This window comes from Mya arenaria, chromosome 7 (assembly GCF_026914265.1).
Source record: "Mya arenaria isolate MELC-2E11 chromosome 7, ASM2691426v1".
Classification (NCBI taxonomy): Eukaryota; Metazoa; Mollusca; class Bivalvia; order Myida; family Myidae; genus Mya; species Mya arenaria.
The window spans coordinates 56,034,314-56,062,119 of NC_069128.1; the positions used below are offsets into that span (position 1 = coordinate 56,034,314).

Genomic DNA, 27,806 nt, shown 5'->3' on the forward strand with positions numbered 1-27,806 from the left:
GCCCTCACAGTAACTAAGCACTGAAGCTGCTGCCTCATACTGTCCGCTACAGTACAACATAGAGGCAAACTTTAGCCTGCTGGACAGTAAGTCAGATTCAAAGGACAGAGAGTACAGCTGCATTATATCACCTGTAATTGGCTGATTAAGGCGTAACTTCTCAGAAGCCAGGGCAGATGCTAATATGTTTGCAACAAACCGTGATATTATTGTTGTTGCTTCTTTCTCCAAGCTCGGTTCACAGAGTATGTCGTTAAGAATGTTGAGACTAATAAAATCATTGTAAAGATTGCTCAATGTTACCATTCCATTTGGAAATTTGCGTAGCAAATATTCAGTGGTAGAACAAAACTGCCTACACATATGTTCACATATTTTCATGTTTATCTCATATCGCGATTTACCAGGAAACGCTCGTGTTATCGGTTGCAATCTGGCCCCTAATTCATCCATTTGTATCAAAGTTAGACAACTGAGGTTGTCACACATGATGTCAGCAACAACTGACAGCAGGGTGTGTATTTCAGGTCTACCCAGTTTTCCCACAAACAGGTTCACCCCGGAGATTGTGAAATGTGGACAGTAGCCTAGTTTTAGCCACCGGAAGAGTGTGGTCAGGCAGTAGAGGGCGCACTGTACAACGTTTTCCTCTCTCCATATGTCAGGCGGATAGCTCTCTATGGTGAACATCATGGCTGTCTTAATGTGAAATGTGCTGAGATTGTCTCCTACGAAATGCTTTAGAAATGATTTCCTTATCATTTTTAACAGCACATACACTTTAATTTGATTTATATTGAAACTAAATACAAGTACCCGTTCCATGAGGGAAGTAGAAAATCTCCATTCAAGTAACCGTTGATGATAAGGACTGTCAGGGTAGCCTTGCTTCACAAGAAATACTGGAAACTGACTTGCCTGTACCAACATGTCAGGTGTGGGCCAATGTCCAGGGCGGGGTCTGTAAAAGAGGAACTGACACTCTGCTGGTAACCTAGCACACGGAAATGCACTAACCGAGTCAACATCGTCACCAAAACTTCTCGATGGTCCATGCGATATCAGCTTCACTCCAACTAGGTTTTGTTGTATATTATCCCCTTCATCATTTCGCAGGAACACATTGCCCTCACAATCAATCATATCATCAGGCATAATAACGTTTGTTATTGGCAGAGGGCAGTCTTGCCTCAGTATCTGGAGGTTACAGTGTTGAGGCGGGGACCCCTCAGTCTTTTTGACAAGTAAATTATACTTCCCATAGTGCCATTCACTCGAGTCTAACAGTACTGGAAAAATGTGTATACTGTGTAATATATCAACATCAGAGATCATTCCTAGAGTAGTAGTTCCTTCACTCTGACTTCCGAAATAGTACTCTGTCATATCTAAACCCAATAATGCAAGACACAGTGTTTTGACTGCCTCTCTCCTAAGCCACGTCCTCCTCCTCCTGGCGACCATGCGTCTGGTGACCCCGATGTCATCTAAGGCCCGGGATACTCTTAGAGACCATGCCCGAGAATCCTCTAACGCTTCGCACATTATCTGAAATAGATGGCAATTATGCAAATAACCAAAGGAAAATTTTACGTAGTATAATTTCTATTTATTTCAAGATTTCATATTACCTCGAAAGATACGAATGTCTTTTTTCACTCTTTCAATAAATCCTACATAGTTTATATAACCTGGCTGCAACAACTCATACATAGTATTGAGTAGAGTAACGAATATAATTATAGAAGGGCCTGTGACTGAAGTGATAACACATCCTGACATATTTCAGGTGTGTCATCTTATTAGAATAATCAGTATGGTATATTGGTCACGGTTACATTGCTTCATTATAAGTTTATTTATGTTCGTTGTACAAATATAATACTATTTTGGAAATCTCAGACAGAGCTTGTATAAGAATGGTAAAAGTAGAATTTACCAAAAAATTAAACAAATTTTGTACTTCTTTTCCTGAATATGTTGAAATAAAATAAGAAGAACACAATCTTTGCATTAAATTTGTGTATGTAGATAAAATAACTATCTCATCGAGGTGCATTAAAATACCTTTTCCATGCCTACATTGTTTTAAACAAGACCGACATTCAAAAATTGAATATATACGGCTCAGCTAGCAAATATTTCAAGGAGTGCAATAAAACAGTTATAGTATAACTTCTTCTAATTAAGACTTTGTTAATGCCTGTTAAGCAAATTTGACTCTGTGCGTTATCTTTTTTAAAAAAAACGCTGTTAGAATGTATGGATGCCAGATAAAACGTTAATCCACCGTTTTCGTTGACGAAACCAAAAGACACATAAGTACATGTAGATTGTGCGCGAATGACAATCTGTAACACAAATGCACTACCTTAACCTCTATTTAAGGGACACTTATAATTTGTGAAAATATATATCATGTATATTTCATATAGATATACTGTTACAGTTCCGGATATCTAGAATATTACTAGCCAAACAATCCGGACTTATACTCACATATTTATCCTTTATTAAATGTGAGATGTGAACGTCTTTCCTTAACGATCCAAATATAAATAACCTGGTGAAATTCAACCTATTCATACACAAAGGTGTATTATAGCATTCCACTGTATTGACTAAATATTCATATGATACTCATCTGAAACAGATAGGGCCACAACAAATTAATATTTCGTTCCTCGGATTTTTGCCCCCCCCCCCCCCCCCTCCCCCCAAAAAAAAAGCGAGCGAGCGAAAAATTAAATAATTGCAGGAACTGAAGCGAGCGAAGAGCGAAAATAGCTTTTTCTTATAATCAATATAAATAAGAGAATATTCTATCAAATTGCACTTAAACCCATTTGAATGCAATCTTGAACTGAACATCTAAATACTATTGGGAAAACTTATTCATTGGGATTGATTTCGGATATTTAAAAAATGATGTTTTACACTGCTTTCATCAAATATCAGACTCCGTATATATTTAAATTTCTTGACTTTGTTTTGATTATCACTGTAAATGCAATGGCATGTGTTTATCGAAATGAAAAGTATAAGAGTTTTTTCAAAGGGGAGCGAGATAAATCGGCCTCTTACCACATCGGCCCCAAAGACGTTTCGGCCCTGCCATTTCGTGGCCATAATAAAATTGTCTCGAGACTTTTCGGCCCCTTACTAATTTTCAACAGAGACATTTCTGTCGCTTAATTTTTATTTCTTTTGTTTTGAATATAAAGAAAAATATAAAAATTGTCAAATTTTATTTCAAAAGAAGTTGTACATGGAATCTGTAAATTCACTAATAGACATAAATTAGACAAATAGACATCTGATTTCTGTTTTCATTAATTATTATTCATATTAAAGGACATCTTCAGAGGTGATTACTTCAAAGCATGAAAACTTTAAATGAAATGAAATGTTATGGGGTTTTCTTACATTTAAAAATAATAAACAAAAAATAAAAATAAGGATCGAAACATCTCCGTAATCAGAGGGCGAAACGTTAACAGGACGGGGCCGTAAAGGAAACCGTTTTAAACTAGGGGCCGATTGGTAAGGGGCTGATTTGTCTGGTAGCCATAAACATAGGTTAGGCTTTTTTTACCTTTTTTTGGTCTATCCGGACCATTGGTAATATGATACTTATGAATAGCTATTTGTTCGAAACTTTTGTTTTGTCAGAATATGGTCAAAAATGACGTTGATATATCAATTTAGACCTAACAATGAATCATGTTCCTCTCAAGTGAAGGTTTCTTCTTCAGCATCGACGCTATAAGGTAAAATTCTGGTCACTGGTATTATGACATGAATCAAATACTATTTAATTGAGTCATTGTTCATCATTGCGATTTCCATCCAAAACGAATTACTTATAACGCGATATTATAGCTATGAAACGATGAAATTGACTTATAGTATGGTCATAACACATTCATGATCAAAAATAAGATTACATTTCCAACGAAATTCGAGCTATAATGTTTATACCGGAAGCCACCATTTTGATTGAATTTATTGAAACCAATGCTAAACCAATCGATATGCAGTCTATAACACCGCACATCGGGGTAACTTCCCTTTGCAAAAACACTAAAACTGGCTTTGAAAATTATAATTGATTATTTTGTAGCCTTTCAAACAATTATTACCAAAAAAAAATCTTGGAACATAAGATATTGGAGCGGACGCACAAAAAAATAAAATATTTGTTTTTACATTTTCAAAAAAATAGGAGCGGTAAATCCGCAGAAATATCAATTTGGTGTGGCCTAGGTTCACTTTCATAAAAGTTGAGGAGGAATAGTAGATATGTTAATGGTCCATGTTTTGTTTGTGTTAGTAATAAAATAATAACAGGAAATAGGGATTTAAACTATTTGTTTAAAATACCCATACAAATAGCTTTAAGAACATTTATACTAATCACTCTCGTTGGCATGATTTAACGCGATATTGAGGTTTTGTGATGTATGGAAAACCAACTTGTTAAAAGAAAATGCACTCTTTCGGCCTGGTGATCACAAACCGAAATCACATGAACACAGGCCGGGAATCGAACCCTTGGCGCCTTGAATTGAATCGAGTGCGCCTACTAATACGCTATCCAGAGATCATGTTAATGCAATGTAATTGTTTTGAATAGATGAATGCTCACACACGCACGCATGCATGCAGACACGTACACACACACGCATACATACATAAAACAGCTCGCATTGTAGTGTACGCCCTTGTGGCGGCAAATGGTACATGCCGTAGAATTTTAAACATGACTTTAGCAAAGCTGTAAGATTGTATTATTCAACCATAACAGGGGACTGTCTTGTATACCTCAACGTAAGATACTTTTTTCATATTTCAGCTGAAAATATGCGTGAAAGTAGACCTGACACTGCTTCAATAACAATGATGATGACAGACCCAAAATAAAATAATTATCATCAAATATCTGAACGTATTTAAGGGCCGGATAGTATTTAATTAATTTCAGGCACAAGGCTTATAATGATTTGACCAAGTAAACTAGAGATTGCATGTTGTTCTTTTTTAAAAGCGCTCGTCTCCCCCATTATGTGGTTGTTAGTGAGAGAGAATCAATGATGACATGATATTTGTACGTTTGGACTGGAGACGAACAAACATAAGGGTCATCTCCTGGTTATGACCAAGCTGTACATCACAAATGAAGTTCTTGGGGAAAGTAGGGAATTTCTTAGGCCAAGCGTTCTTTAGTAAATGAGCGTGAATACGTGTGATGTACGGTATGGTTATCAACAAATTGTTTTTTTACCCGAAGGTCACTGGACACTCGACCTATTGACCTCAAAAGCAATAGGGGGCATCTACTAAGCAAGACCAACATGAAACAAACCCAGTATGAAGCTTATGGGCCAAAGTGTTCTTTATTTATTCAGTTAAAACCATATTTTTACCTTGAAGTCACCTTGAACTTTTACTTACTGGCCTGATGATTAATTGAGGTAAGGTACTTGTCATTACCATCTCAAGGTGACCTTGATATTTGACCTACAGGTCACAAAATCAAAAGGGGACATCTACTAGTCATGACCAAGTGACAAATCAAGCAAGTTCCTGGTTGCAAATGTTATTTAGTTATTATTGGAAACTGTTTCCCCCCTCAAGGTTACTGTGACATTGGCCTTGGGCCTACTGATCCCAAAATCAATTGGGGTTATTTACAAGTTATGACAAACTGGAATATCAGTGTTAAGTTTGTTGGTGCAAGCGTTCTTAAGTCATTGAACGGAAAATCATTTTTTCACCTCAAGGTCACTTTGACCTTTTGCCCCATTGATCTAAAATCAATAGGGAGCATCAACTATACCTGACCAACTGGCATACCAATTATGAATATACTAGGTGCAAGTTTTCTTAAGTGCTTACGCGATAACCGTTTTTTACCTCACGGTCACCTTGACCTTGACCATTGACCTTCTGATTTAATAGGGGTCCTACTAGTCATGCCAAACGGATATATTAAGGATGAATTTCCTGCGTGCTAGCGTTCTTTAGTTATTGAGTGGAAAAAATAAGCTTTAAGTTACCGCAAATATATCTTTTTTCACTTTAAGGTACCAGCGACCTTGTGTGGAAATTATTTTTTCACATCAAGGTTATTGTGACCTTGACCGTTGATCTATTGATCTCAAAATCATGAAGTCATCTTCTGGTTATGATCAGGCTGCATATCAAATATGAATTTCCTGGGCACAAAAATTCTTTAGTTATTGAGCGGAAACGAAATGTGACATACGGACTCACTGACAGACAGACGGACTGACGGACAGGGCAAAAACAATATAAAAAAAAAGAATTCAACAGCTAGACAAGCTATAATAAGTGCTGTTAAATCACTGGCATGGAAGTAAAAATCTGTAAAATTAGTATTTTTATTGAAACATTAGATATAATATATACCTTGTATTTATAATTTAATCATGATTTTAAGTCTGTTGAAATTGAGTGTATGAATTAACTTTAAACTTTAGTTATTTATCGAGTTACAGTACTTAACATTTCCAAGGATCAAATGAGTATATATTTATACCCTCGACATTGTGTCATTTCCAAGGAACAGATGAGTATACATTTATATCGACATTGTGTCATTTCCAAGGATCAGATGAGTATACATTTATACCCTCGACGTCGTGTCATTTCAAAGGATCAGATGAGTATATATTTATACCCTCGACATTGTGTCATTTCCAAGGAACAGATGAGTATATATTTATACCCTCGACGTCGTGTCATTTCCAAGGATCAGATGAGTATACATTTATACCCTCGACGTCGTGTCATTTCAAAGGATCAGATGAGTATATATTTATACCTTCGACATTGTGTCATTTCAAAGGAACAGATGAGTATATATGTATACCCTCGACGTCGTGTCATTTCCAAGGATCAGATGAGTATACATTTATACCCTCGACGTCGTGTCATTTCAAAGGATCAGATGAGTATATATTTATACCTTCGACATTGTGTCATTTCCAAGGAACAGATAAGTATATATTTATACCCTCGACGTCGTGTCATTTCCAAGGATCAGATGAGTATATATTTATACCCTCGACATTGTGTCATTTCAAAGGATCAGATGAGTATATATTTATTCCTTCGACATTGTGTCATTTCCAAGGATCAGATGAGTATATATTTATACCCTCGACGTCGTGTCATTTCAAAGGATCAGATGAGTATATATTTATACTTTCGACATCGTGTCATTTCCAAGGATCAAATGAGTATATATTTATTACCTCGACATTGTGTCATTTCCAAGGATCAGATGAGTATATATTTATACCTTCGACATCGTGTCATTTCCAAGGATCAGATGAGTATATATTTATACCCTAGACATTGTGTCATTTCCAAGGATCAGATGAGTATATATTTATACCCTCGACATTGTGTCATTTCCAAGGATCAGATGAGTATATATTTATACCCTCGACATTGTGTCATTTCCAAGGATCAGATGAGTATATATTTATACCCTCGACATTGTGTCATTTCCAAGGATCAGATGAGTATATATTTATACCCTCGACATTGTGTCATTTCCAAGGATCAGATGAGTATATATTTATACCCTCGACATTGTGTCATTTCCAAGGATCAGATGAGTATATATTTATACCCTCGACATTGTGTCATTTCCAAGGATCAGATGAGTATATATTTATACCCTCGACATTGTGACATTTCCAAGGATCAAATGAGTATATATTTATACCCTCGACGTCGTGTCATTTCCTAGGATCAGATGAGTATATATTTATACCCTCGACATTGTGTCATTTCCTAGGATCAGATGAGTATATATTTATACCTTCGACATTGTGTCATTTCCAAGGATAAGATGAGTATATATTTGTACCCTCGACATTGTGTCATTTCCAAGGATCAGATAAGTATATATATATTTATACCCTCGACATTGTGTCATTTCCAATGATCAGATGAGTATATATTTATACCCTCGACATTGTGTCATTTCCAAGGAACAGATGAGTATATATTTATACCCTCGACATTGTGTCATTTCCAAGGTTCAGATGAGTATATATTTATACCCTCGACGTCGTGTCATTTCCAAGGATCAGATGAGTATATATTTATACCCTCGACATTGTGTCATTTCCAATGATCAGATGGGTATATATTTATACCCTCGACGTTGTGTCATTTCCAAGGATCAGATGAGTATATATATTTATACCCTCGACATTGTGTCATTTCCAATGATCAGATGAGTATATATTTATACCCTCGACATTGTGTCGTTTCCAAGGAACAGATGAGTATATATTTATACCCTCGACATTGTGTCATTTCCAAGGATCAGATGAGTATATATTTATACCCTCGACATTGTGTCATTTCCAAGGATCAGATGAGTATATATTTATACCCTCGACATTGTGTCATTTCCAAGGATCAAATGAGTATATATTTATACCCTCGACGTCGTGTCATTTCCTAGGATCAGATGAGTATATATTTATACCTTCGACATTGTGTCATTTCCTAGGATCAGATGAGTATATATTTATACCCTCGACATTGTGTCATTTCCAAGGATAAGATGAGTATATATTTATACCCTCGACGTTGTGTCATTTCCAAGGATCAGATGAGTATATATATTTATACCCTCGACATTGTGTCATTTCCAATGATCAGATGAGTATATATTTATACCCTCGACATTGTGTCATTTCCAAGGAACAGATGAGTATATATTTATACCCTCGACATTGTGTCATTTCCAAGGTTCAGATGAGTATATATTTATACCCTCGACGTCGTGTCATTTCCAAGGATCAGATGAGTATATATTTATACCCTCGACGTTGTGTCATTTCCAATGATCAGATGGGTATATATTTATACCCTCGACATTGTGTCATTTCCAAGGATCAGATGAGTATATATTTATACCTTCGACATTGTGTCATTTCCAAGGATCAGATGAGTATATATTTATACCCTAGACATTGTGTCATTTCCAAGGATCAAATGAGTATATATTTATACCATCGACGTTGTGTCATTTCCAAGGATCAGATGAGTATATATTTATACCTTCGACATTGTGTCATTTCCAAGGATCAGATGAGTATATATTTATACCCTCGACATTGTGTCATTTCCAAGGATCAAATGAGTATATATTTATACCCTCGACATTGTGTCATTTCCAAGTATCAGATGAGTATATATTTATACCTTCGACATTGTGTCATTTCCAAGGATCAGATGAGTATATATTTATACCCTCGACATTGTGTCATTTCCTAGGATCAGATGAGTATATATTTATACCCTCGACGTTGTGTCATTTCCTAGGATCAGATGAGTATATATTTATACCCTCGACATTGTGTCATTTCCAAAGATCAGATGAGTATATATTTATACCCTCGACGTTGTGTCATTTCCAAAGATCAGATGAGTATACATTTATACCCTCGACGTTGTGTCATTTCCTAGGATCAGATGAGTATATATTTATACCCTCGACATTGTGTCATTTCCAAGGATCAGATGAGTATATATTTATTCCCTCGACATTGTGTCATTTCCAAGGATCAGATGAGTATATATTTATACCCTCGACATTGTGTCATTTCCTAGGATCAGATGAGTATATATTTATACCTTCGACATTGTGTCATTCTTTATATGTATTTTGTTTCCGTCTTATTGTATTGTTTGTTCACTCAGTCTTTATCAGTTACATTTTACCATTAAGATTCATATAATATAAATTTAAACTCAATTTTATAACTAGTAATACTGAATGTATTCATGGTCTTAAATAGTTGAAACCTTAAGAATTATTTGTTCTGTTTAGGAAATATACCCTATGAGAACACCGTGTTTGTTAAAATCCCCTTATATCTTTCCTTATTTGTGAAATTGTTCGATATTGAATGTAAAGCTTATTATATCCTGAAGTAGGTGCAGTGTATGACTATAGGTATTGATTCACTGTCATGTTCAGCCAATCTTTTGTTAGTTGTAATAAATGTTCATGGTGCATTACACCCTTTGTTAAACTTAACAAAATATCAATATGATTCTTTTACAGCTCGGAATGTTTTGTTTTAGGCACTCCCTTATGTTTGAAACGTTAATTAAGAATGCTCTATTAATCAATGCGTTAATATTTTGGAATTAATTGAAATAATATTTATTATTGAAAACTAATATTTTTAATCAATCAAAGTTCATAAAGAACTTATGACAGATTCTCTTTTTCTTTTTTATTTCAACTGACAACAGACATAAAATGACATTTTTAGCCATCTTTGACTACCAAAAACGCTATTTTATATATTTCAAGACCAACATTTTGTAAAACCCTTTGAAATGGTATCAGAATATGGAACTATAGAACATTCAAAGTTTACTGTATACTAATAGTGAGGCTGTGTAGTTGTGTATGTGGACACATATCACAATTCAATAACAATTATGTTTCTAAGCTCAAATTATTTAGGCAATACAGTCATTAAATTAAATTGAAACGAGCTCCACAAATAGAGAGGTTGCGTAGTTGTGTATGTGAGCACAAATAATAATTTAATAACAGCTATGTGTCCTGTTTAAAACTATTTAGATAATACAGTCATAAAATTGGATTGCGTTGAACTCCATAAATTGAGAGGTTGCAATACTGTAGATGTACGTGTACCTTTAAGTATGATATACGTTTACAATGATGTTACATCCATGCGCACTTTGCACAAAATAATAGCGTGAAATATGTTTCCAGAACAGCTCAATTCGTGAAATACTTCATACAAACACAGGTATGGGTTAATGCAAGATGAACGGTAATGATAGCAAAGCAAGAATTGGACGGCCGGCTCGCTCAGTTGAAAAGAGACATGTTACAACAACATATAACTGCATCATTTGGTTGTAGGGACAGTAACACGTACAAATACAAGTTCAAGTTGTTGTGTTTTGTAACCTTTATAACATGATACAAAACAGGTATTATACCTTATCCTGGTATTCAGAGTTACACACAAATGTTTCTTCGCGCTCGTAGTGTATCAATTTAATAATGTGAGTATAAGGAGCAAACACTTTTACATTAGAGCTGTTCTCAGAAGACGGGGCTTAATATGCAGCCTTAGTGTATATGTTCATATCTGAAAAAAATACTCCCAAAGAAATGTCAACACACCAATGCTTCTTGATATCCTGTAAGCATAATTTAATGAATCAAAACATTACATAATTATCTAGTAATTTATGGATGAAGTTAAATGGTATAACATAATATTTCGTTCAAAGTAATAGTTCTAATATCGTGGGTGACAATAATTCTTGCAACGATTACTGTCAAGAAAAAAACAATGCATGTTTGAAAAGTGATTAATTTTAATAACAAACTAAATAGAATTAGACATTAAAAATACTCAATTTTGGTTCGATGAGGATTACATTCTACGTTGTTCCTAAATTAATCAAACTTACAAGAACTTGCGAAATAATATCTTTAACCATTTAACTTCATTCATATACAATGATTTAAACTTGAGATTTCTATGTAGAGCTGAATAGCATATCAAAAAAATAAAAACGTATCATATTTAGTATTTTGGGTGATTACGTGATGTCTGCAATAGACCTTAAGCCGCTTTGTTCGGCATGCTGATCCAAATCGCTAAAACAAAAAGAACGTAATGGGCCTTTTGTTCTCGTTCGTCTCAGATTCAAAGACAACCAATTAACCATTTTATGAAGATATAAAATGCTTGATCTATCGCCCGTTGTTATCTATGCTGTCACCTATTCGGAACTCCTCTGCCAGTTTCCATTGAAAACAACTTCCTATAAATGCCGGTACATTAGTGGAAGAAGTTCGTAATTTTCAAAATTATAGAATTAGTAAATTATATTGTTTAATCCTGTATAGTGTATTAATAAGTATTTAGTGCTTGCCTTTGAATTGTATTATTGCTTGCATACGAAGAGTAAAGTCATTAAGATTAACTGCCAAATAGAAACTACTACGCGATCTACTTGCTGCGTAGTTTGACATTATAAACCGGCCTTTTACTTCCGCGGTTTTTTTTTTTCGTTGGAAAATGGCCGAGGAATTCCGAATGGCTGTCACTATAACAACAGAACAGTAATACGACAAAACACAGCGTGTTCTGTTCAACCCGCAATTGCTCAATCGCTGGTTGGATGGTGAGTATTTATTCACATTCAGTTCAGGTTTTATCATCAAAACAAAGGTAATTGTTCAAATGATACTAAAATAAAGGAGACAAATCTATTTTTAAAATTTTGACTAAAATATTCTCCCCTTTTCCTATTTCGAGAAATCGACATGGACCTTACCCGCCAGGCGATTTGCATGGTTTTGATAGACAAGAATAAGTGGATAGCGGATTTCTCGGAGAAAAAAATATATTTTCATAGCATACATCATCTAATTTCGAATCTCAAATGTTTCTAGCTATGTTGTGTTTGTTTAATTAAGGTATTGTAAACAAGAACGTTTTTGATAAGTATGGATGTCTGGAATGTCAGTATGTTTTCGCATCAGTTAAACGGATCTCTTGAATGAAGACAGACTTTGAAAAATGCAAATAATGGTTTCAGTACAAACAAATTACAATAAACAACACTTATAAACATGTTGAAGAAAACGTTAGGGTCGTTTATTTAAATTTTAAATACTTTCAGCAAACACAATTTGCAAACACAAGCACACACACACGCACACGCACACGCACACACACACGCACACACACACACACAAACACACACACACACAATGTGGTGACTCAATAATTATCGAAAAATCATTTAAACAGACGGGTTTATTTACATAATTATAGAGAAAGAAAAAATAGTCCAGTGCATAACTCGGTATTTTCAACTGCATCATTTTCCTTATGACTGATAAAGAAGTCGAGGTTCGGGGATCGACCTAACAACCCTTATAAATGCATTGTAACCGTTTTGAATAGATAAATGCTCACAAACACGCAATCAAAACAGCTCATATTGTTATGTTTTAATAACGCGGTGGAAGTTGCAGTTTGGATTACAAATATAACATACCCTGAAATACACGACAAGCTTGAGCAAAAATACAAAGTGCTTTAAACAACTGTTGCAGTGAATTCTCGGAAAACTTCACCAAGCAAGATTTAAACTATAATTTCCCTGAATAAACTACGATGTCCTTCAAGATCAAAGTATTGTGTTATATGCTAATCAGAACCAAAGAACTGTCTGTCATATGTTGTCATGCCCGTTTTATTTAAGTACTGCTACGACCAACTAACGCCACAGAAAAGGGCAAACCAGGAATACTCTTAATCAACAACAAATTGTAAAAACTAACAACTTCACGACAATAACTTTAAATAAGTAATGTGAATGTTCAAATACCTTACATAAAGTAAAATGGCCATGAATCTCAAAAAAATATCTTCACTGATCATGGTATTGTTAAATTCTGTCCACATAATTTGACACACTATATAGACATTGTTTAAATCCAAAACTACTGTCAAAATTAATTTTTCAAAATTTCTCAAAATAATCTTATTAAATCCAAGATTTCATAAGGTGAATCCTTTATAAATAATTTTTGCCCTTATGTACCAAATAGGTATTTTTCTAAACATACCACAAAACTCATCAAGAACTTTCACTCATATTTTGATAAGAACCTTGTTTATTCACAAACTTCATTAAATGGAATTGATTTACCTTTCTTTAACCTTTTAAACAAATCCTGACCAAAACATGACAAATATATAATCTGGGTAAAACATAGTTTTATGTAATGAATTAAGATCACCTTACACACAAACAAGACTGTTAACAACGAAGTATTGAATAAAAAATACGTAAACAATTAGCTGGATGTCTTCAGTATCTTAAGAAAGTCGTTTAAAAGAACAAATGATTAAACTAGATACATAGAAACCATTGTTTTGGCAGTCATAACTTTCCGATTTATCTAGTCATCGACGACAATACCTTTATCGATTGCAATGTGCATAATTGACAAGTTTCCGATAAACCGTAATTTTAAGTGACAACGACCTGGTGGTGCTATTCCTTTGGATACATTTTCTAAAGAAAAATAGGAGTAAAGTTTTAAAATGAACTCGCCGCCCAAGCCCCGGCCCCTATCATGTTTGTTCTATTTTGACGTTGTGCGCCTCCCGTTTACTCGTTGTTTGCCTTTTAAACACAATATTGGTTAAATGAAATTAATCATTGAATTAAGAAGACACTTCATGCAACATAATTGAACTCGCCATGACAAGAATTAATCCGACTTGTTTTTAACTGTTGTCTGCAACCAAACAATGGCATTCTACTTTAAAATGCATATAGATACATGAAAAAATATATTTCATTAAATGTTTGGTTGCACAATATTTAAAAAAAAAAACACTATAGAAGAAATGTTATTATATATTACAGAAACAATTGTAGTTAATTTCCCATTGTAAAGGTAAAATATTTTTATACCGATCAACACTAGATTTTCGTGTCATTTGTCAATATGTATGCGTATATATTTTGCATTAACTAACGATATGTACATCTAATTCTTCCTTATTGATAATTACTGATTTTTCTTCCTTGCCTGCACGCGCCTAATATAAGGATAACATGACAAGCTTTTTCTGGCTCCGACAAGCTAAACCAAAATTGTTTAAGCCCATTATACCCCCACATATATATTTAAAAGAACAGTCGAAGTATTAAAGTTTGAAAATATATCACACATCTTAGCATATACAAATTAAATATACCCCAAAAATCGCAATTAAAGGAATATTAACACGTCAATTCAATATAAATATACATCGTTTATTGAGTTTATTGAGTTTTACACAATCACCCGATAACCTTACTACCAGTAAAACTATTAAATGTTATCAATGTCTGAAATTGGCGAGAATTTTTAAGTCAAATGTATGTATTGGCTTGCTTAGAAATACACTTTAGGGTTATAATATCTTAGATTGATAGGAATGTATGGACATTAAACTTACTCCTGTCATGTTTTGTGGAGTGTTTGGTTTCATGTTAAACGTATTGTTTTCGATAAACGTTCAATGCTACTATTGGTATTGATACACGATCGCATTTAGCAAATATGTAATTGGTCTTAATGGATATGTTTCATAATGTTTTGTTTAAATCTTTTGTTAGATTAGATTGGATTATACAATTCTCTCGCTTCAGGAAATAGTTTGAGATCATGCGCGGTCGTTTTAAACAAATTATTACACTGCATTTAACATTTAAGGTTGTCAGTTACCTATACAGTATGACACATTCACGGTAACCTGTCACCATAGCTCTATATCATATTTAAGATTACATATCACCATAACGGTTTCTCATATATTAGGTAACCCATCATCGGTACTGTATCTCATATGTAAGGTTATCTATCAACTTCACTGTGTCTCACTTTTAGGTTACATATTATTATAACATTATCTCATGTTTAAGGTTACCCATCACCATAAACTTATCTCATATTAAAGGTTCCCTATCAAAATATACTAATCTCATATTAAAAGTTACCTATCACCATTACTGTATCTCATATTTAATGTGACCTATCACCATCACTGTATCTCATATTAAAGGATACGTTTTACCAGCACTGTATCTCATATATAAGGTTACCTATCACCATCACTGTATCTCATTTTTAAGGTTACTTATCATTTTCAATGTATCTCATATTTCAAGTTACCTACCACCATTAACTTATCTCCTTTTTAAGGTTACCTAACACCATCGACCTATCTCATGTTTAAGGTTACCTACCACCATCAATCTATCTCAAATTTAAGGTCACCTTTCACCATCACTGTGTCTCATATTTAACGTTACCTATCATCATCATCATCATTGAATATCACATTTAAGGTTACCGACCATCATCAATATATCTCATATTAATTATCACCATCTGTGTATATTATGTTTAATGCTAACTATTACCATCAGAGTATCTCATAATTAAGGTTACCTATCACCATCACTGTATCTTATATTAAAAGTTATCTATCACCATCACTGTACATAACATTTAATGTTAGCTACCATTATCACTCCATCTCATATATAAGGTTACCGGTCACCATCACAGTAACTCATATATAAGGTTAACGATCACCATTACCATATCTCATATTTAAGGTTACATATTACCATCACTGTACCTCACATTTAAGGTTGCATATAACAATCACTGTATCTCATATTTAAGGTTAACAATCTACATTACTGTATCTCATATTTAAGGTTACATATTACCATCACTGTATCTCATGTTTAAGGTTACATATTACCATCACTGTATCTCATATTTACCGTTATCTATCACCATCATTGTATCTCATATTTGAGTTATGATATATGCTATAATTTTTTATTTCCTTATATTAAAGATTACCTATCACCAATTTATTACCCTACGATTTTAGGCCAAAATTATTGGAATTTAAGCGCAGAATTGGAGGTATCTCGTTTTACACTTCCATTTCTTACTTCATGCACAACTAGGTTTTTTTTCGACTGTAATTTTTTCAATTAAAAAAATAATATATATATATATACAATAAGGAATCCGCATATTTTGTCAAAATCTTTTATTATAAATTAGATATGAACATTAAAACTTTTGTCGTATTTCCATCAGAATCACTTATCATTATTATACATTTCAAAACGAAGAGGTTGAATTACAAATCAATTAAAACCAAATATTGTTAATACTTACTAATTTATCCTTTAAGGTTTTCCTTATAAAACGAATGTAAATACACTTGTGAAGTTCTATATCAACCCATTCATACAAATGATCTAAAGAAATGTCTCGCAAACGACTCTTTCTTTTCTTACCAATGCGCATGCGCGAGGTTCAAAATAACTTTAAAACAATAAGAGATTAAATCGGAATTTGGCGGTTGTTTCGGTGTTTGGTTTCTTGTTCGACTTATTGTATTCGATAAACGTCCAAAATTATTGCACGAATAGAAACAGGAAATTTGAAATACGATACCTATTATTCTGTGTCTTAAATTTCAATTAAATTTGGCCTGAACAAAATACTCTAAAAGCGTCGAGTAAGTAAATGGTGATATCTTATCTTAATTATAATGTAAATTGACAAATAATACCTTAGATAACATATATGATGTACAGTGAAGCTGATAGGTAACCTTAAATATGAAATACAGTGATTGTGAAATAATATTTTTGTACAGATTTATAGTGTGTTATGTTTTGACTTATTTGGGTAACAGAATCAAAGAGACAGGTGTGTACGCACATTAAGTCTGCGTAACTGGTTTATAAACTCGTGCTTTTATACAACTTCAAAAAACATACTCATGCAGATGCCAATTTATTTAAATGATGTCTACACAAGTGTTCATAATAATAACACAGCTAAGTATAATGTATTATATTCACCCATAAGACAATGAAAACAATAGGGACAAACCCAGACCTCTGTCATTCTTTGATAATGAGACACCTGCTTGGTACTTCGGTATTGCCAAACGAAAATGGAAGTGAAACAAATGTGTTTTTAAATAAACGCACTGCGTAGTTTGGGAAAAGAAGATCCCCTTTTTGCAGCAGTTTAAACACAACACAAATGTTTTGAAGTTTAAATGAGTCGAATTGTCTTCATGCACCCGTATATTGTACCCCATTGAATCTTAAGAAATACGAATTGGCGGTCTTCTTGGTAAGAAAGGCATTAAGATTATACTTATGTTAGCTATTTAAATTGTTAGCAATTTTTGATAATTTAACGTAAGCTGTAGTTAAACATACTCAGTACAGGAAGAAAGTATTCCTGATGTAGTTTTAAACATTTAGTTCTATATAATCGTGTTGATATAAACAGATTGCCTAGAAAGAAACATATTATCTTTCCTTATGACGATATTATACATAATTATGTTTTATTAGCAAATATGACTGATTGTGTGATTCACATTATAATCGTCAGAGTCCCACTGCTTCTCTACAGAATGTCACATTTGTAAATGAATAACATTGGTACTGATGATGCACAAACTGTGCAACCGAATATGCGCATAATGAAGAACTAAGAACTTTTGTAATATGTCATTTGGACAACTACAAAATCAATGCAAACTTTGTTTTCATATTTCAATTCATTATAGGTCTGCAAAAAGCCGCGTTATTCTTTGTATATATAACTTCCTCATGTTTGTAAAACCTGTTTGCATTGAGTGTATAAATTGAGTATATAGGTATACCCTCGAACAATACCAAGGATCAGATGAGTATATAGTTACACCCTCGAACGTTACCAAGGATCAGATGAGTATATAGTTATACCCTCGAACGTTATCAAAGATCAGATGAGTATATAATTATACCCTCGAACGTTACCAAAGATCAGATGAGTATATTTATACCCTCGAACGTTACCAAAGATCAGATGAGTATATTTATACCCTCGAACGTTACCAAGGATCAGATGAGTATATATTTATACCCTCGAACGTTACCAAGGATCAGATGAGTATATATTTATACCTTCGAACGTCACCAAGGATCAGATGAGTATATTTATACCCTCGAACGTTACCAAGGATCAGATGAGTATATATTTATACCTTCGAACGTCACCAAGGATCAGATGAGTATATTTATACCCTCGAACGTTACCAAGGATCAGATGAGTATATTTATACCCTCGAACGTTACCAAGGATCAGATGAGTATATATTTATACCTTCGAACGTTACCAAGGATCAGATGAGTATATATTTATACCCTCGAACGTTACCAAGGATGATATGAGTATATTTATACCCTCGAACGTTACCAAGGATCAGATGAGTATATATTTATACCCTCGAACGTCACCAAGGATCAGATGAGAATATAGTTATACCTGCGAACGTTACCAAGGATCAGATGAGTATAGAGTTACACCCTCGAACGTTACAAAGGATCAGATGAGTATATTGTTATACCATCGAACGTTACCAATCAGATGAGTATATTTATACCCTCGAACGTGTCCAAGGATCAGATGATATTTTTATACCCTGGAACGTTACCAGGGATCAGATGAGTATATTTATACCCTCGAACGTTACCAAGGATCAGATGAGTATATATTTATATCCTCGAACGTTACCAAGATTGGGATGAGTATATAGTTATACCCTTGAACGTTACTTAAAATCAGATGAGTATATAGTTATACCCTCGAACGGTACCAAGGATCAGATGAGTATATAGTTATTAGATGAGTATATTTATACCCTCGAACGTTACCAAGGATCAGATAAGTATATATTTATACCCACGAACGTTACCAAGGATCAGATGAGTATATTTATACCCTCGAACGTTATCAAGGATCAGATGAGTATATATGTATACCTTCGAACGTTACCAAGAATCAGATCAGTAAATAGTTATACCCTGGAACGTTACCAAAGATCAGATGAGTATATAATTATACCCTCGAACGTTACCAAGGATCAGATGAGTAAATATTTATACCCTCCAACGTTACCAAAGGATCAGATGAGTATATATTTATACACTCGAACGTTAACAAGGATCAGATGCGTATATATTTATACCCTTAAACGTTACCAAGGATCCGATGAGTATATTCATACCTTCGAACGTTACCAAGGATCAGATGAGTATATACTGGTATTAAGCTTAACATTGTTGCTTTGCCCTACCGGGGGGCGAGTGGGCAGTGGTCACACATAGAAGATTCAGAATAACTGATAAATCTACTTTCACGGTAGGGTAACACCGGCCCTGTCAATATATCGCCTGTCAGGATTGTTCCGTTGTTTTAAATCCCCTGCATGCCCTTCGTGTCAAACAATGACAGGTGAAATTATGTCATACGCAGATCAGAAATTTATGTGTATTCAAATTCAATTATGGAAAGAAAATATTGCGAAGCCATCTTTGTAATGTTGAATGTTTTTCTTAAAGTAGTACATGTAGTTCTTATACCTTGATTAGAAATAATACCTTTATGCAACGATTATTGTCAAGAAAAAATCAATGAATATTTTAAAAAGATAAATTTCTATAACAAATTAAATAGACATTGAAAGTACTCACTTTTGGTTTGATGAGAATTACATTCTACGTTGGTCCTAAACTAATCAAATTTCGAAATATTATTTTAAACTTCATTCATACACAGTCATTTGAATGTGAGATTTCCACGTAGGACTGAAACGCATATATATATAAATATAAACGTATCACATTTCATCTTTTGGGTGATTGCGTGATGTCTGTAAAATTTCTTTAGCTGATTTCTTTAGCTTGTTGATCCAAAAAGCTAGAACAAAAAGAGCGTAATTGGCCTTTTGTCCTCGCTCGTCGCAAATACAAGGAAAACAAATATATCACTTTATAAAGATGAATAATCTTCATAACATTGAAATTAACCTCGGCTGTATGTCGTAGTAGAAGTAGAAGTAGTTCGCAAAATTTTAATTGTTTATTAATTTAAGTGTTTAACGTTTATCAAGTATTACAAAGTCTAAATTCATTGCCATCGAAGTATATTATGACATGAATGATTATGATCCCTGAGAGTAAAGTGATAATTTTAACTGCTAATTTAAATTACTACGCGATCTACTTGCAGCCAAGTTAGATGTTAAGGTTTTTACAGAGTCAACCGTCCATGTACATCCGAGATTGTTTTCGATGTAAAATGGCCAAATGGCTGTCAACATATCAGCAGAACAGTAAGATGGCAAAATATAGCGTGTTTTGTTCAATCCGCAATTGCTCATCCGCTGCTTTGTTGTCGAATATTTCTTCACATTTACTTCAAGTTTTATCATCAAAACAAAGCTTATTGTTCAAGTAATACAAACGGGAGCCACAGTGTTCCCAAAGATACTCGTATATAATACATTTTATTGTTGTTTTTCTACTTTATTACTTTTTTTCCACGAAGAATTTGATAAAAGCCCAATATTCCAGTTTAAACAATGGCAGCTGTGAAGTACAGTCAAGTGGTGGAGGACAATTTAGTTGTGAAGAACAGGTCAGTGATGGAGGACAGTTCAGTGGTGGAGGACAATCCAGTTGTGGAGGACAGTCCGTTGGTGGAGGACTGCCTAGTGGTGGAGGACATTCCATTAATGGAGGACAATCCAGTGTGGAGGACAATCCAGTGGTCGACACCAGTTCAGTGGTTGAGAACAGTCTAGTGATTAGGACACTTTAGTGGAGAAGGACAGTCCGGTGGTGGAGGACAGTCGAGTGGTGGAGGACAGTCCAGTGGTTGAGGACAGTTTGGTGGTGGAGGACAATCCAGTGATGGAGGACAGTCCAATGGTGGAGGACAATTCTGTGGTGGAGAAGAGTCCACTGGTGCAGGACAATCCGGTCATGGGGGACAGTCCAGTGGTGGAGCACAGTCCACTGGTTGAGGACAGTTTGGTGGTGGAGGACAGTCCGGTGGGTAAGGAAAATTCAGTGATGGAGTGGCATTAAAGTGTTTGAGGACAATCCAGTGGTAGAGGACAGTTTGATGGTGGAGGACAATCCAGCTGTGGAGGACAATACAGTGGGGTAGGACAGTCCAGTTGTGAAGGACAGTCTAGTGATGGATGACAATCCAGTGGTGGAGCACAGTCCAGTGGTGGGGGACAAATCAGTGGTGGAGGACAGTACAGTGATGGAAGACAGTTCAGTGGTAGAGGACAATCCAGTGGTTGAGGTCAATCTAGTGGTGGAGGACAGTCTAGTGGTGGAGGACAATCCAGTGTTGGAGGACAATTCAGTTGTGGAGGACAGTCCAGTTGTGGAGGATAATCCAGTGTTGGAGGACAATCCAGTGGTGGAGGACAGTCCAGTGGTGGACGACAATCCAGTGGTGGAGGACAATTCAGTGATGGAAGACAGTTCAGTGGTAGAGGCCAATCCAGTGGTGGAGGACAGTCCAGTGGTTGACGACAATCCAGTGTTGGAGGACAATTCAGTTGTGGAGGACAGTCCAGTTGTGGAGGACAATTCATTTGTAAAGGACAATCCAGTAGTGGAGGAGAGTCCATTTGTGGACGACAATCCAGTGGTGGAGGAGTGTCCAGTGGTGGAGGACAATCCAGTGTTGGAGGACAATCCAATTGTGGAGGACAGTCCAGTGGTGGAGGACAATCCAGTGGTTGAGGACAATCCAGTGGTGGAGGACAGTCCAGTGGTGGGGGACAAAGCAGTGGTGGAGGACAGTACAGTGATGGAAGACAGTTCAGTGGTAGAGGACATTGTAGTGGTGAGAACAGTCCGCTGGTGGAGGAAAGTACAGTGATAGAGGACAGTCCGGTGGATAAGGACACACCAGTGATGGAGGGGGAGTTCATTGGTGGAGGACAGTACAGTGATGGTGGACAGTCCGGTGGGTGAGGAGAATTCAGCGATAGAGGGGCAGTACAATGGTGGAGGACAATCCAGCGGTGGAGAACAGTCCAGCGGTGGAGGGCAGTTTAGTAGATGAGGACAGTTTAGTGGTGAGGAGCAGTTTAGTGGAGGAGGCAAGTTCAGTGGTGAAGAACATTTCAACGGTGAAGGACAGTTTAGTGGAGGAGAAAAGTTTAGTCGTGGAGGGCAGTTTAGTGGAGGAGGTCAATTTAGTGGTGGAGTAATGTCCCGTGGTGGAGGACAGTCAGCCTGTGGGGGACAGTCAAGATGTACAGAGTCAAGAAGTTGAAAACAATTCAGCGGTGGAGGACAGGTCAGAGGTAAAGGAGGCCAATTCAGCGGTGGAAAACAGTTTAGCGGTCGAGGACAGTTTATTGTAGGAGGATACAGTAGTGGTGGAGGACAAGGTTACGAATGACAGAAATGAGGGGATAGTGGATTTCTTTGGAGAATATCCATTCTTATTTTGATAAAATACCTCATCCGATTTAGAGTCTCAAATGTTTCCACCTGTGTTGTGTTTGCTTTGTTGAGGTATTTGATTATTAAGGATGACACCATGCAATTTATTTATTTATACATGGGAAACCTTCTTACTACTGGGCTTGTCCCTTTAACATCCATTGTATAATTATGAAGTTATGATAGGACAGTGGTTATGGACACTAGTGCCATAAGATGTCTTATTTAAACTCGAGTTACCTAAGTTTGGACAGTCATTTTGGACAGTGAATCTATTAAATGTCTTATCTATACACGGTTTACATTAAAGGGACTAGATACCAAATGATGCAATTGCAAGTCATTTTTGAAAAAATAAAAGTACATGAAATTTATATTGTTGAATACGACTCTACAACTACTGAATATGACAGTGCGCTTGCCAAGATGCTAATTTACAAGTTATTGTGCAGTAGCTGAGATACGGGGCGTCGTCTTAACACAAATAATCACGTGACTCGAAAAAACAACATTCAGCGCTGTTAATATGACATCCATCAATCACATCATCAGGCTCAAAAACGTTTGTCATTGGCAGGGGGTAGTTCAGCCTCAGTCTCTTGAGGTAACAGTGTTGGGGCGGGGACCCCTCTGTCTTTTTCACAAGTAAATTGAACTTCCCAATCTGCCACTCACTCCTGTCTAACAGAACTGGAAAATCGTTTCTACTGTTTAATATATCAACATCAGAGATCATTCCTAGAGTAGTAGTTCCTTCACTCTGACTTCTGAAATAGAACTTTATTACATCTAAACCATCTAATACACTTAAGAGTGTTCCGACTGCCTCACTCCTCAACCACGTCCTCCTCCTCCTGGTGACCATGCTTCTGGTGACCCCGATGTCATCTAAGGCCCGGGATACTCTTAGAGACCATGTCCGAGAATCCTCCAACGCTTCGCACATTATCAGAAATAGTTGGCAATTATGCAAATAACCAAAGGAAAAACGTAGTATTATTTTCTATTTATTTCAAGATTTTATATTACCTCGAAAGATACGAATGTCTTTTTCCACTCTTTCAATAAATCCTACATAGTTTATATAACCTGGCTGCAACAACTCATTATTAGTTATAAGTAGAGGTATGAATATAATTATAGGAGGGTCTGTGAGTGAAGTGATAACACATCCTGACATATTTCAGGTGTGTCATCTTATTAGAATAATCAGTATGGTATATTGGTCACGGTTACATTGCTTCATTATAAGTTTATTTATGTTCGTTGTACAAATATAATACTATTTTGGAAATCTCAGACAGAGCTTGTATGTAAGAATGGTAAAAGTAGAATTTACGAAAAAAATAAACGAAGTTTGTACTTTCTTTTCTGAATATATTGAAATAAAATAATAAGACCACAATCTTTGCATTAAATTTGTGTATGTAGATAAAATAACTATCTTACCGAGGTGCATTAAAAAAACCTTTTCCATGCCTACATCAAATATTTTAAGGAGTGCAATGAAAACAGATATAGCATAACTTCTTCTTAATTAGACTATTGTTAATGTCTGTTAAGCAAAGTTGACTCTGTGCGTTATCATTTTCAAAAGCCCTGTTAGAATGTATGAATGCCAGATAAAACGTTTATCCACCGTTTTTGTTGACGAAACCAAAAGACACAGTTATAAGTACATGAAGATTATGCGCGAGTGATGATCTGTAACACACATGTTGAATACCTGAAATCGATTAAGAAAGACATTTATATTTTGTGAAAATATATATCATGTATATTTCATATAGATATACTGTAACAGTTCCGGATATCTAGAATATTACTGGCCAAATAATCCCGACTTATACTCACATATTTATCCGGAGATTTATCCTTTATTAAATGTGAGATGTGAACGTCCTTCCTTAACGATTCAAATATAAATAACCTGGTGAAATTCAACCAATTCATACACAAAGGTGTATTATAGCATTCCACTGTGTTGACTAAATATTAATATGATACTCATCTGAAACAGATCGGGCCACACCAAATTAATATTTCGTTCCTCGGATTTTTGCCACCCCCCCCCCCCCAAACAAAAAGGAGCGAGCGAAAAATTAAATAATTGTCAAGAACTGAAGCGAGCGAAGAGCGAAAATATTTTTTTCTTATACTCAATATAAATAAGAGAATATTCGATCAAATTACCCTTTAACCCATTTGAATGCAATTTTAAACTGAACATCTAAATATTATTGGGAAAATTTATTCATTGGGATTGATTTCGGATGTTTAAAAAATTATGTTTTACACTGGTTTCATCAAATATCAGACTCCGTATACATTTAAATTTCTTGACTTAATTTCGTTTAAATTATCAAAGTAAATGCAATGGCATGTGTGTATCGACATGAAAAGTACAAGGTATGTTCAGAGGGGAGCGAGACAAATCGGCCCGTTACCAAATCTGCCTACTACCAAATCGTCACCTAAGACGTTTCCGCCCTGCCATTTCGTCCCCTTAATTAAATTGACTCGAGACATTTCGCCCCCTTACTCATTTTCAACAGAGACATTTCGGTCCTTTGATTTTTTTTTATTTTGAATATAAAGAAAAAATTGTAAAATTTTATTTCCAAAGATCTGAAGTTGTACATGAGATCTGTAAATTCACAAATATACCTATCTATATTTATGAAAAATATTGATAAGGTTGATAAAAAGAATAGTACAAATTTAAACCCTTTAACTTGTTAAGTGTCACAAAATCCAACGCCTGACACCTGTGTGGAATGTGACAATTCGCCATAAGGATGTCTATCTCGAAAAAAATAACATCTTATAACTATTAGATTTCGTTTTTCATTAATTATTATCCATCTTAAAAGGCTCCAGGGGTGATAACTAAAACGCAAGGAAAGGTTTAACTACAAAAAAGTCTGTCTGCAAGCCCTGTAATACTACTGGAACAAGGGAAGGGTTGTTACCAATTGATGAACGCTAACAAAACATCATTATATATATATATATATATATATATATATATATGTATATATATATATATATATATATATATATATATATATATATATATATATATATATATATATATATATATATATATATATATATATATATATATATATATATATATATATATACATGTATATGTAGTTTAAATTAAGTTATCGACATTTATTCATGGTTTTATTGTACATCAGGACTCAGCTAAATGGATGTGCCTTACACTGGTGTCTGCTCTTCACATACGTTGAGGGCCAATGGATGGAGAGCTCCCTCTGGAACCAACAACTTGTTTTATGGCCATGTAATTTCAGGCTGGCATTGAACTTTTCCGCCGGTCGGTTAACGCTGAAGTTCTTCATTCTACTGTTGATGGAGTCAAAGATGGTCAAGCTTACCCATCAACTCGTGTCGGAGGCAGCCATTGGCCGTCAGCGTCGAGAGCGTTATGCAGACATTGAAATCAGTATCATCGATGAGTTGGACTCATATGAGGTCACGTGCGATGAGTCTTTAAAACAATGTTAGTACAATCTAAGGTGGGCGATATGTGCTTGATAGTTTTTGATAGTGTAAAACACATATCATTTTACCTCTTGTTTAAATTAGAAACATACTTAAGTATATTAGTTCAAGGATTATTTCAAGATTTATTTGAAGTTTAAGGATTTACTTTTATAAATCGATTTATTTTTATAAAACATTCTCATGAATAAATGTCTTTGTTCATACGTATATTCGTGTTCTAATTTAAGATATTTTCTTTTAAAAATATTCTTTTATCAATACCATTGATGCATTTGTGGCTTTATGTGAATAAACATATCTAATTACAACTATTCTAATAAAAATTAAAATTTTATGGGGGGGGGGGTCTTACATTTAACAATAAGATAAGGGCCGAAACGTCTCCGTAATCAGAGGCCGTAACGTCTATAGGATAGGGCCGAAAAGGTAACTGTTTAATTTAAGGGCCGATTTGGTAAGGGGCTGATTTGTCTGGGAGCCATACATTTAGGTAAGGCTTACTTTTTTTGGTTCATACGGACTTAATTGTGAAAAGATATATGTTCGAAACTGTTGTTTTGTCAGAATTTGGTCGAAAAAGACTTTGACCCATCATTTTGCACCAAACAATGAACCATGTTCCTCTTAAGTGAGGATGTCTTCTTCAGGACCGGCGTTATAAGGTAAAATTCTGGTCACTTGTATTACGACTTGAATCAAATAATACTTAATTGAGTCACTGTTCATCATTCCGATTTCCATCCAAAAAGAATCACTAATAACGAGATATATTAACCACCAGTATCTGATACACATGTTTTATTGCATAATTATTCAGATTCAATTAATGATCTTTTAGTACATGAGACGATGAAAATGACACCCAGTATGGTCAAAACATATTTATTGTCAAAAATAAGATTAAATTTCCAACAAAACCTGAGCCACTGTGTTTATACCGGAAGCTGTCATTTTGATTAATACTATTGAAACCAATTCTAAACCAGTATATAACACCACGCATCGGGGTTACTCCCCTTTACAGAAACACTTAAACTGGCGTAGAAAAATTAAAATTGTTTTTTTAGGCTTTAAAACATTTATTACCACAAAAAATCTTGGAACATATAATATAGGAGCGGGCGCACAAAAATACAATATTTGTTTTAACATTCACAAAGAAATAGGAGCGATAAATCCGCGGAACGAAACATCAATTTGGTGTGGCCAAGGTACACTTTCAAAAAGTTAAGGAGGAATAATTGATATGTTTAGGGTCCATGTTTTGTTTGGGTAAGTAATAAAAT

The 27,806-nt window shown here is 34.9% G+C and overlaps 1 protein-coding gene across 2 annotated transcripts in view; it reads right to left on the reverse strand.

Annotated features, from left to right (window-relative positions):
* Positions 1–20,304, reverse strand: part of LOC128241435 (uncharacterized) — a 21,007-nt gene extending 703 nt beyond the window's left edge. Inside the window, exons 1-2 of one of the 2 annotated variants that reach the window (XM_052958356.1) lie at positions 20,200–20,304; positions 1–1,548 (exon numbers count right to left, since the gene is read on the reverse strand). The exon at positions 1–1,548 is cut by the window's left edge and continues 703 nt beyond it. In XM_052958356.1, coding sequence (XP_052814316.1) covers positions 1–1,545 — 1,545 coding nt within the window. In that variant the 5' untranslated portion in view covers positions 1,546–1,548; positions 20,200–20,304. Of the gene's footprint in view, positions 1,549–16,831; positions 16,965–20,199 lie in introns of those variants that run through there. The other variant, XM_052958355.1, reaches the window with a different exon arrangement.
* Positions 20,305–27,806: the final 7,502 nt, after the last annotated feature.